The 13190-nt window shown below is 41.4% G+C and overlaps 1 protein-coding gene across 1 annotated transcript in view; it reads left to right on the top strand.

Moving 5' to 3' along the window:
- The window catches only part of NAPG (NSF attachment protein gamma), a 32853-nt gene extending 22948 nt beyond the window's left edge, over window positions 1–9905 (top strand). Inside the window, exons 8-12 of the mRNA XM_073679033.1 lie at window positions 1571–1641; window positions 2720–2798; window positions 5035–5114; window positions 7819–7948; window positions 9366–9905. Coding sequence (XP_073535134.1) covers window positions 1571–1641; window positions 2720–2798; window positions 5035–5114; window positions 7819–7948; window positions 9366–9521 — 516 coding nt within the window. The 3' untranslated portion in view covers window positions 9522–9905. The remainder of the gene's footprint in view (window positions 1–1570; window positions 1642–2719; window positions 2799–5034; window positions 5115–7818; window positions 7949–9365) is intronic.
- The last annotated feature ends 3285 nt before the right edge of the window (window positions 9906–13190 follow it).

The following is a 13190-nucleotide window of genomic DNA, read 5'->3' as shown; positions in this document are numbered from 1 at the left end:
GAAAAACAATGGGCTGCATGGTCGAGTCGCCAGAAGAAAGCTATTACTGCGCAAATGCCACAAAGTATCTCGCCTTCAATACGCCAGAAAGCACAGAGACATGCCTCAAAACTTCTGGAACAAGGTAATTTGGAGTGATGAGACCAAAACTGAACTTTTTGGCCACAACCATAAATGTTACATTTGGAGAGAGGTCAACAAGGCCTATGATGAAAGGAACACCATTCCTACAGTAAAGCACGGAGGTGGATCGCTGATGTTTTGGGGATGTGTGCGCTACAAAGGCACAGGAAACTTGGTAAACGTTGAAAGAAAGATGAATGCAGCACGTTATCAGCAAATACTGGAGACAAATTTGCACTCATCAGCCCAGAAGCTGCGCATGGCATGTACTTGGACGTTCCAATATGACAACGAACCAAAACACAAGGCCAAGTCGACCTGTCATTGGCTACAGCAGAACAAAGTGAAGGTTCTGGAGTGGCCATCTCAGTCTCCTGACCTCAATGTCATTGTGCCACTCTGGGGAGATGTCAAGCGCGCAGTTCATGCTAGACAGCCCAGGAATTTACAGGAATTGGAGACTTTTTGCCAAGAAGAATGGGCAGCTTTACCATCTGAGAAATTAAAGAACCTCATCCACAACTGCCACAAAAGACTTCAAGCTGTCATTGATGTTAGAGGGGGCAATACACGTTATTAAGAACTGGGGTATGTGAACTTTTGATCAGGGTCATTTGGATGTTTTGGGTTGTCATTAACATTTAAAAAGAGAAAACACAGTAGTTTGACAATAAATGGCTTCACCCAACCAATAACCATGAGTGGAGAAAGTTTTTTTTTTTGTTATCATTCATATTCTCTGAAACAAGGCTAAGAAAGCAAAAATTCTGGTGGGGTATGTAAACTTTTGAGCACAACTGTATAACCCATACATACCGGCGAATCCCCGCAGCGCACAGTGTGTGCGCTGGGGGGATTCATGAGTCTGCAGTCTAACAGAGTAACTGCAGACTTATCGATTTGGAGCGGACAACCCCTTTAATAATTGTGGGCCAATATGACTGGACCATATTTTATAGCATCAATTCAAGAATGCCCTAGGTCACTACAACCAAATTTTCCAAGCTCCTGTGTATATTGCTGTAGTCCCACAGTAATTATTTCATGGGGTTATCCCATCAATAAATATTACTTTTCTATCAATTTTAATAACTTAAAAAACATGCTCTTGTGATTAAAGCACCCCCTGCTGTCCTTTTGATTCCCTTTCAGAATGCCCACCTATTGTATTTAATGACAAATGCTTCTCAGAAGCCGCTCTTATAGGGTGGCCTCCACATTAGCGAGAACCATTGTCACCCTGTACACGAGGATACTAGTTGTGGGACCGCGCCACTGCGGTTGTGTGACCAGACACTGGACACATCTGGAGGAAGTCTTGAGAGGCGATTAGAAGTACAGCGGTGGGCACTATAACAAATATCTAACAGCATTGTCTATATACAGAGCACTCAAATACACTCTTCAACATTTCATTGGTAAATCGTAAGCATTGTATCTTCTACAGAATGAAGAACGTTTACGACAAGCAGTGGAACTTCTAGGCAAGGCTTCAAGACTTCTAGTGCGAGCTCGCCGGTACTGTTTTCCTTTATAGGTTCCTGTCACGCTATCGGCAGTATCCATCATCACCCGTAGGTTATAAAAAGATCAGTTTAACATATACATCATTAAAAACTCATGATGTATATGTTAAATGGATGTCTGTGATGGGTGCTATATGTTGGCATCCGTCACACACAGCCTTTCAGCTTAAAAAGGACATATACTTGTTTGGCAGAGGCCAAAAGGACATTATTATCTGGTTTAGTAATTACCGTATTTTGCGGACTATAAGACGCCCCTCAAATTTTGGGGTGGAAAATTGGGAATTTTTTTTTTTAAATAAAACGGTGGTGCATCTTATAGTCCGACTCAACGGTAGCTTACCGGAGGGGGCGGCAGCGGTGGAGCGGGGTCGCTGCTTCAGGGAGACGGTGGTGGCAGGAGTGGGGCGATGCTGAGGGTCATATTCCTCCCAAATTTGGGGGAAAAAGTGCATCTTATAATCCGAAAAATACGGTACTTAAATTTCCCGTACTTGATAATGCTAGAAAACATTGTCTTACAACTTTTCATTGTGCCATTGGAAATGAAAGAATAAATTGGCAGCTGGTTGTTACCATTTCTCTTGGTAATGGGGCGAATCTCTATAGTGTCTGTTACATGTCAACCTTGTAGGGATAATAACCATTTTAGTTGTGTATTGTATGAGTAGTCGCTGCATAAACATTGGTGGCATATTGCAAGGTTTATTTTCGGGTTGACCAGTATATGGCTACAGTGTTGTCTCCAAGCAAACCTGAACAGAAAGGACGGTGAACAGCTTTCTTGCACGTCTGCCACTTTATTCTTGTTTCTGACCTCTGTGACCCTGTCGACGCTGCCAAGTACAGCTACTACATTATAAGTAAAGTGTATTCTTGTCAGCACCAATCTTGACAAAGCCACTGAGATGTCCTCAGTAATGTAATGATTTGCTGCACATAATAGATAATCCAGTTGGCGTTGATGCTGCCTTTGACATATGTACAATACAAATGCAAGGAGTTGTAGCTTGGCCCCCACCATGTCAGTGTAATAGAAATGCTCATTTACTTATGTTCTGTTCTTTCAGGCTCGATGAAGCTGTTGTGTCCATACTAAAAGAGAAGAATATGTACAAAGAAATAGAAAATTATCCGACTTGTTATAAGGTATGGTACGCTATCATCCAGACTTAGTACATACTGACCCCCAGCTAGACATTTGGTACATATAATTAAGTACACCACATTAGATGTGATGCAGCTGAAAGTACCTGGGATCTTGTAGTCCTGATACGAGTTGGGAATCTTTCTCTTGTCTGTGGTCATTATAAATGACAGGTTTTACATTTTGTCTGGTTGCAGGGAAAGGTTCCTGTAGCTGGTGGCGAGGACAGGGAGCTTCTGACAATGATGCTTCTTAGATTTGGGGGCTGCCTAAAACACATAAGTGGGGGGGCTGTAGATATGGATTGTAATCGGGCATCTTTTTGTAGTAAGGGTTGTAGTTTCCGTGCAGCTCTCCTTAGCGCCTCCAGATTTGGATTGTAGGTGACTACTAGAGGTACCCGGTTGCTTTCTCGTTTAGTTTTGTAATGTAGGAGGTGATTCCTTGATATTGTGGTGGTTCTTGTAATCTGGTTCTCAGTTGTTCTTGGATGGTAGCCCTGATTCAGAAAGGTCTTTCTGAGGCCACCAAGGTGTTTGTCTCTATCCATAGGGTTGGAACATAGCCGATTGTATCTGATGGTGGCTGTAGACAATAGAGTTTGTGTTTTGGATGAAAACTTTCCCATTTAAGGTATGTTGGACGATCGACTGGCTTCTGGTACAGGTATGTCTCTATTTCATTGTTCTGTAGCTTAATGATGGTGTCTAAAAAGTTAATTTCGGTACAGGAGTAGTTGAGTGCTAGGTTGATGTTGGGATGAAATTGATTAAAGTGTTCATGGATCCTTTTTAGCTGTTGCTCAGACTCCAGATTATTAAAATATTGTCAATGTAACAATAGGAGGCCAGAGGCCTGATGGTAATGAGGACAAAAAGTCACTTTCAAGCTTGGCCATGAAAAGATTTGCGTACTGTGGAGCCATTGTTATCAAATTCAAAGTAATTGTGGGTGAGGATGAATTTTGTAAATTTCACCACAGAATCGGCATCAATTCCTGTATTTTCCATGAAGACTTTGCAGGCATTTAATCCATCCTAGTGTGAGATATTAGAGTACAGCGATTGCACATCCATGGTGGCCAGGATGGTTCCTTCTGGTAAAGGACCTATTGCTGCTAGTTTATTCGGTAGGTCAGTTGTGTCCTTAATGTAGCTGGGTGTATCCATTACCAGGGGTTTAAAAACACCCTCTACCCATCCAGAAAGTTGCTCAGTAAGGGTGCCCACACATGAAATAATTTGTCTTCCTGGATTTCCAGATTTGAGGATTTTGGGAAGCATATACAATGTCCCTATTCTTGGACTCTCTGGTATCAGGTCATATGGATTTGCCAGGCAGACAAGATACCAACTTGTTTAGTTCCATGTAATAGTCCTGTGTAGGGTCAGACTCCAATTTTTTGTAGTAGCGCGTGTCCATCAGTTGTCTGTTTGCTGCCTTCATGTAGTCTGATGTATTCATCATCACTATTGCACCACCCTTGTCAGCAGGTTTAATGAGGATTTCTTTGTTGGTTTTCAAAGATTGTATGGCCTTTCTCTCCTGGGTACTCATGTTGGATGCCTGTCTCCTGTTTTTGTCTATGATGGTGGATTTTATCAAATGTCTGAAGGAGTCTATATATTTAAAAAATGAGGTTGTTCAGTCTGACCTCTTCTTTTTGTCAAGATCCCCCTTCCTTCAGTTCGGGTGGGTTCTGAATCTTAAAGGGAGCTGCACAGAAACTACAACCTTTACTACAAAAAGATGCCGAAAAGATTAGTCTACATTCCAGATTTCCAGACCCCCCACTTTTTAGGCAGCCCCCAAATCTAAGAAGCATCATTGTCAGAAGCTCCCTGTCCTCGCCACTAGCTACAGGAACCTTTCCCTGCAACCAGAAAAAATTTAAAACCTGTCATTTATAATGACCACAGACAAGATAAAAGATTCCCAGCTCACATCACTACACGAACCCAGGTACTTTCAGCTGCATCACATCTGATGTGGTGTACTTATTTATTTATTTTTATTTTACTCACTTATATAGCGCCATTAATTCCACAGCGCTTTACAGACAATATCATGTACCAAATGTCCAGCTGGGGGTCTGTATGTAGGGGAGACGGGGCAAAAACTTAGAACAAGGATGAATTCTCATCGCCACACAATAAAAGAATAGATGTACATGCTTTATGAATTTTGTCCTTTGTAACAACATTTCCTTTTGCTGACTATGTTTCTTATTTTATGTAGAAAACAATTGCTCAGGTGTTAGTCCATCTTCATAGGAATGACTTTGTTGCTGCAGAGAAGTGTGTCAGAGAAAGTTACAGGTAACAAGATCTGCGCTAAAGGAGACAGAACCCTACTGTAGATGCATCGTTTACCGGACAATATTTCCTTCATTTACATAGCAGAAAGCATGATTCCCACCCACTGATACGAGCAGTATGGACACATCATTGCAGTCTGCCAGTTAGGCCCCATTTACACTTAGTAAAGCCCAAACTAGTTAGGGAACATAAACTATAAGGCCACATTCAGTATTTGGTCAGTACATCCGTATTTTTAAGCCAAAACCAGGAGATGGTGATAAATACAGAAGTGGTGACGTGTTTCTATTATACTTTTCCTCTGATTGTTCCACTCCTGGTTTTTTACTTACTGAGGTTAAAATGTGAACATGTCCTAATGGAATGAATTGCACCTCTTCTGTGTTTTAGATCCTCTATTCGTTTTGACTTGCAAAATACTTATCTAAATATGCAAATGGACTCTTGGGTGGACAGATGCCGGGTCTTTGACAGGAAGTCCTATAATGGCTAAGTTTCATAAAAGTCACAAGGGCATCACTTTTAGACAATAATACACTATGAATGTTGTAAATGCTGTTTGTTTTTTTTCGTTTTAATGCTACATTTAATCAACTATTTTCATTGTGCTGTCTGCATGCACATTTGACCACGGGCTGACTAATGGTAGCCTACGTGCCAGTGTCCGTGAATGATGTTCCACCTGTATCTCAGATCTGTGAAAAAAAAAATGTCAGTCTACATTGTTATGGTCTGTTTTTGGATGAAAATAAAGCATGTATTGGCAGGCATCTCCGTGATGTGTGTGAGCACAGAGAGCTACTCATGGACCCACTCACATCCACAATTTGCGTGTTTGAATGGCCAGATTATGATGATTGTCTAAACCTAGTCTATGAAGTTCTCCATGTAAGCATACTGTCTAATTCTGTTGTCTGATAACCCAAGGCCAGGAGCTTCTTCCCTGTCCCTAACACTAGGGGTGCCTAGCTATCCCTGATCCCCAGGTTACTTCTGATGTTGAAGATGCTGGGGTCACATACCTTGCTGAGCTCCTGAATCGGCCCTTATCTGTCCCCACCCCCACCCAGGGAAGTGGGGAGGAATAGTGTATATATTGTATGTGTAAATACTCAAACCAGACAAACAAGGAATGGACATAAAGGGATAAATGAAAATACCAAACATACATATGCACTCTCAGACAACAGGGAAACACCAAAGAAATTAGAGAGGTAAACAAAAATAGAAGAGGAAGGGACAATGCACACAGCCAAAACACCAAGTAACAGTCACAGAACAATTCTCCAAAATGCTTCTACCAAAAACCAACACCTCCACTCCACTCCTCACCAGGCAGTACAAGACTTAACACTGGCAAGATTGCCAGAAGCAAGTATATGTAGGAGAGAGGAGTGGCCAATACTGAACAGCGGAGATCATCTAAGCAAGAAACTTCAGAGACTCCAAGCTGAAAAAAATAAACTCTGCACCTCTGACAGAAACCTACACCATTTTATATGAGGGAGAAGTGCTTCTAATCAGTGCAGAAGTACGTGTAATCAGACGCTGTGGTCTTCTGGCTCCTCTCTGTCACAGTAAACTCGTGACACATACCTTAGCACCCAATCAGATCATTTTTTTATTATGGTCAAAACTACGCTGGAAAAGCAAAAGCTGAAATCTAAACGTTTTCTATAGGCAACAAACCATTTTGATGTTGTAGCTGTTGAAGGAAGATGAGATTGGTAACTCTCATGAAGCCTCAGTTATACTCAAGCTGCACATTAATTGCACTCCTATTAGTTCTCCCAATTGCGGCTCTTTCTTTTCCATTTCTTATATTTTAGAGGGATGCAGGGCTCGTCAATAAACTCATTTTGCAGAGTAAGCATGTTGCTAATAGTAAAATGGTTCATGCTTCCTCCCCTGACAGCTGTCAAGCGCAGCGTTCTTGTGCAAAGAGCTTTTTCATTGAATTACCGTGTATTGTTTAGTATGGAAATCAATAATAACTCAATTGTGTGACCTTGTCTACAATAAAACAATTTACTAACCCAGTGGATTGCATCACAAATAATCTGCATACATATTTTTTTTTACATTGTTTGTTTTCTAAGGAAAAAAGTCTCGAAAGGTGTCAAATATTCTGCAACCTTTAAATGACTTTCTCAACTTTTCTGAATATTACATGTCAGATACTTTCTGTATATCCACACAAGGACATGGTTTTATTGCAATCCTTTTCTAGACTAATGGGTTTAGATATGTAAATATATCCATTGTGTACTGAATTGATCAGGTCTTTTTGTGGTTACTTATATTTAGACCGGAGTAGTCTAATTGGATTCTGAAGTTGTAAATTCTGTTTATGCAACTAAAAACTATAGTCCAAGCCTGGGAAGATTCATTCCCCACCATGGCTACAGGATCACAGTGTGGCTGTGGTACTCAGATCGGACCCCCTCTGATGAGACAATATAATAAAAGTGGAAGTAACAGTAGTGATCCACACACATAGTTTTAGTATAACTTTAATTAAATGGTCCGGCACCTGTTGAGGCGAGTGGTTGGCAGATTAAAATAGAATTATTTCTCATTGTGTCTCATAGTACTGCATACTAAATAATTAACGTTATTCACTATATTCGTCATTTACTCCTTGATTGCATCTAACCTTGAATCGTATTCTGCACATAGTACACTAATGTATTTATCTGTTTAGTATTCCAGGTTTCAGTGGTAGTGAGGACTGTACTGCACTGGAACAGCTACTAGAAGGGTACGATCAGCAGGACCAGGACCAGGTGTATGACGTTTGCAATTCGCCTCTTTTTAAATACATGGATAATGATGTAAGTTCCCATATAGTGTCCTTTTGAATATTTAGTGAGCGTATAAAAGCCATTAAAAATATGACACTTTAAAAGGGTTGTCCAGTGATTAAATATAACATTTTTTGTTAGATGGTACAAAAAATGTTTTTAGTGATGCCCCCATAGTGCTCTGTTATCAATATTTCCTCTTCCAGAATTTCTGTCTGGATGTAGATAAGAAATTGAACTTTTGAAAATATTCAGAATTTTAGACACACATTGGGAATTCGTATGTATGAGAATTACAGTTTATTTACTTAAAGGGGTTTTCTCTCAAACAAAAGACATTTTATTAATATATCTTGTAATAAAAATGAGTTCCACAATTGTGTATGTTAAAAAAATAAAATGTTCCTGTGCTGAGATAATCTTATAAATGTGCCCCTGCTATGTACTGTGCGATGTTTCAGGGGCCGGGTAAGTGACTGTGTGCTGTGCGATGTGCACTATGACAGCGCATGCTCTGTTGTCGGCTCAGATCCGCAGTAAAGAGTTGGCAACAGAGTTAGTTTTCAGAAATACCCGATGTGCAGAGAGCATCATCCTCCCCACAAATGACGTCACTGCTCTCTGCACGCCGGGTATTTTGACAACACTGTTTGTCGGCGGCCCAATACTGCTGATCTGAGTCGGTAACAGAGCACGCGCCGTCATAGTGCACATCGCACAGCACGCAGTTACTTAACCAGCCCCTGAAACAAGCGTCACTGATGACATTTCGTTTCAGGAAGGGGTTGCGACAGTGACCACAGCCTCTGCCCCCTGTTGATTCTTCGTTTAAGTATCCCAGAATGCATTTGGATTCTCAAACAAAACGTCATCAAAAAGGAACTAAAAAAAAAATATATAGAAAAGCAGTTAGTAAAGTCAGGGAAGGATAGGGAATTTTTAATTTGAGTATTGCAAATGGTTTAGATTTTGGCACTAAATAGATAGGGATTTAGGATGAAAATTACCTTGGACTTCAGACCACCCCTTTAATTACTTACATAATACTTTATATACTTTATAACAGAGCGTGTTCCAAAGCATTTTTACATGTTCTTACTACACTGATCCCCCTTGTGGGCCTGAGTGCCTTTATTAGCTCCTAGCCTTACGGTAGCCCTCCTTCTTTGTCCAACACTTTAAATTTAGCAGTTAATATTTAAAGTGGCATCTCTGGAAATAAATAGTGAGGATCAGAGTTTTCTCTAATCCTGGCCATTACAATGGGAGCTTGGTGGTCCATGATTTCACAGACTAATATGCAGAATGCAAAAAGTAGAGGCATATGGAAATGGTGACTAGCAAATGGAAAGTATAAGAGGCAATATTGTGAAACTAGACAGGTTTTTGCCTAATGTACACAGTAAAACTTGAGACACATTTTTACATGTAATTTGTGTTGTGACAGTATGCCAAGCTGGCATTGAGCTTGGTGGTTCCAGGAGGTGGCACAAAGAAGAAATCTCCAGCAGCCTCACAGAACGGTGTATCCCAGCCAACACAACCGGGCGGCTCTCATGTTGAAGAAGATGATGATGATGAGTATGCCGGAGGCCTCTGTTAGGATCGTCCATCTTGCCAAGGCTGCACACATGCATATCTGACCTCTAGTCCATCCCTTATATCTACAAAATACACCACAGCGATATAATATGAGATGTTTAATGATTTGCTTTGTTTCATGGCATTGGTGTGAAAACAAAATTCTACTTCTACCACATTCTGTCTGTACAAAAGCTCCCCTATATTTAAGAGAATGGATATGGATCAATATTATTCCCCGCTGCACTGTCAGCCTTTATATCTAGATACCATCCTTGTAGCATGTAACTTTACTTTGTCATTGACAGATGATTGGGTGCGTTTAATTATTATGTTTGTACAAATGTGTTTTCCTGTAAATTACTGGAAGTAATTGTGACATGGCGATTAAATATTTATAACTCAACCTGTATGCTGTACTTCAGTACCACCATATGTACACCTCCTCTGCGGCAGCAACATTCATGGCAGAGGCGCACAATCTTTTTTGGTCATATTGTCAGATTGAACCAACCCCATAGCCGCAATAAAACATCATAAATATAACTGCATAGATATTTATTAGGTGATGCTGCCATATTTAGGACTCCCACCTACCAGGCGGATAAAGGTCCTCTTCTCTCCCATTCAAAATCCAGAAAGGAAGGGATCATGGATTCAGCTTTTCTCCATAGTAGTTTATGTGAGACGCTGTCACAGTGGATTTGTTCCCTTCTGTAAGCTACAATGATTATAGCAGAACTCCTATACGGCCACCTCTTTACTTCTACTCCTTACCTAGATGATGGCTTGGTCACCAACATGACCACACAGTGCACCATTATAAGTTAGCTATCCCTATGGTGCTACCTGATGCTCCTCTACTCACTATCATGGAAACTACAGATGAGTAGAAACTAGACTGCTAGGCAATCGCCATACAGACCGGCATCGATGGCCATATGTGGCTCCAGGCCACCGGTTTGGCAACTCTGATTTAAGTGACTGCATAGTCCAGCCTGCTAGAGATTGCAGTGCCACAGCCTCACAGTACGCCTCTCTGGTCTATAACATGGGCACTGATGGAGAAGTATGTGACCAGACCTGTCCACCAAAGGCTTTATTGAATAGCACTGCACTCGGCTCTGTTCATGCACTGTTTTAAATAAGATCCGTCCTTAGTGTTGTGAAATTTAACTGCATACATTAATAAATAGATCTTACACCTGATGAGACTGATGTTCTTATTTTGAAAAGCTATATCAAAATGACTGTATGTTACTTTTTTTGAAGTTTATCCTCCTGATATTACAATGAGCGTTTAATATGTCCATCTAGAGATGGACTCATGAAAAAAAACTGTTTAATCAGAATTATACAATTTTGACATGGATTTTCAAAGTAAGTACACCATTCTCATGAGGTCTAAGAGATTTATTTAGTATGCAGTTTATATTGTAAAATCTGGTGGCAGATCCGCTTTAATCAGAATGTGGTCACATAACCGTTGTACAATTATATAAATCTGTGTAAACATCATATTACTCCTGAGCACAGAGCAGCTTCAGCCACAGCACAGTGATCGGCTGCTGTAAGCACGCCCCTGCACTCTGACAGCGCTCTCTGCACAGATACACCGCAGAGCAAGTTGTCAATCAATGAGCCGGTCCATGCCTACAGCTGCTGATTAGTGATGAGCGAACGTGCTCGCCGCTGCTCGGTACTCACCCGAGCATCATGGTGCTCGGCGAGTATTTCTGGGTTGCTCTGGTGGGAACTCGGGTCCCCGCCCTGCATGTTTGGTGCTCTTTAGAGAGCCAGTGAACATGCAGGGATTACTTGCCATGCACTGTAATGCCGTTGCCATGTTTGTTGTGGGCATTAGAGTGATTGGCTGGCCGCACAGCGTCATCAGGTCTATATTAGACCGGGCGCCGCCATGCTCGTCACAATCTACCCTGGAACCCGACAGAGTAGGGAGAGGTGCTGCTGAGTCAGGGAGAGATTTGCTTGTTTATAGTTAGTAAAAGTATTCCACAGCATATCTATATATCCATCTGAACTAACAGTCCTTCTGAGGACTAATCCAGCTGCATATAATCAGTGGTGATAGCAGGAGTTAGGCAGGCAGGCAGTGTATGTGGCAGACTGCATTGCATATAGTGCAAGAGGGTCCATAGCACTTTCCTACTGCTGCTGATCTTACAGATATTTGTAGACATAGCCCCAGATATCAGGGGACAGGGCCAATTTTTTTTTTATCTTAATCCTGGTTATTTGCTTAAAAAGCAATCCAGAGAACATCATTTTTCTGCTCCATTTGCTTGTTAGCACTGCAGAATACAACCAGATCTGTTTCATATTTCAGCGATAAAAATCCAGAAATTTGAACTGAACGTGGAAAATATTGGCCTCCTTTTCCATTCTGTTGCAGTCAAGCTATCCACACTAGGTCTCTGTGAAGAATAGTATTAGTAAATTACAGGCCTGATATTTAAAACCGTGGTTTTGTCAGACATATCACATATAACTTTTAAACCAAAGGGAAGAGAATTGTAGCCAAAATATCAGCTATACTTACAAATAGCACAAGTCTCCAAAAGAATAGCCAGAGAAAAAGCTCTTAATGAAAATATGCATTTATTATACTATAAATAGAGAAGTTAAAAAATTACATTACATTAATGGTGGCTAATGTGAGAGACACGACCAAAATTAGCGGATGAAAAAAGCCAACGAAAGAAGACCATATCCCCCATGGTAGAGACTCTATTTCAACCGCAAATTGGTATATATAACAACACCAGTATACATTTATAAAAAAGATTGCAGGGAGAATAGTAATCAAATATTAACCCATCCTGTTCGGATTAACCATATACTATAATGTGGTCAGGCTATGGCCTCGCTTATAAGGGGTGTTCCGGTAATTACAGCGGAGCCCGTAAATAAGCGGGCACATGTAGTCTGCTGGTCCAGTATCCACAAATAAGTTCACATACACACATCCAGGATGTAAATTGTTCTTAGCATACAATCGATGTGAACTCGTATATGGTGCGTTTTAATGCACAAACTAAATTCATATAACTAGTGCTGTTCACAGGTGTAGCAGTAACATTACCTTGTGACATATTGTGTGCGGTGTGCGGGCTCTGCCAGGAGAGAGCTGATAGCGCGCCTCAACGCGCTTTTCGCCTGCGTGGCTTTGTCAGGAGGCGTGGCTAAGGGTGCATCAGTGGGTGTAGAAATATGACACAGCAGTGATGTCAGACCAAACAGCGCATCGTAAAACGATGCCGCACCTCTTCCGGCAGCCGGGCGGGCCCGAGCATGCCGGACGCAGCAGGGCGGGGGACTACATCATCCGTCCCGCTGCCCCGGCAACCCAGACACGCCCCGGACGCCAGAGCCGCATGGCGTCGGGTATACAAGAAGGTTAGCGCTGATAAGAGGGAGCAGTACTGACTATGGCGGCGATCAGGGGTGCGCACCCTGACTACAGATGGGTGGCCAGTCCAGTAGTGTCAAGTGCATCCCCTGATCCCCTCAACGTCAGGCCTGTGAAAAAAATGTATAACATATGCAAAAATATCTATATCCAATTGAAGCCTATAAATAGGTATACAGTGCATTGTGAAAGTATTTGGCCCCCTTGAACTTTTCTACCTTTTGCCACATTTCTGGCTTCAGACATAAAGATATAAAATTC

Source organism: Phyllobates terribilis, unplaced genomic scaffold, assembly GCF_046119375.1.
Source record: "Phyllobates terribilis strain yellow unplaced genomic scaffold, ASM4611937v1 Scaffold_4__5_contigs__length_816908805, whole genome shotgun sequence".
NCBI lineage: Eukaryota > Metazoa > Chordata > Amphibia > Anura > Dendrobatidae > Phyllobates > Phyllobates terribilis.
Note: the sequence above shows the minus strand (reverse complement) of the source record. Positions and strands in the feature narration are given on the sequence as shown.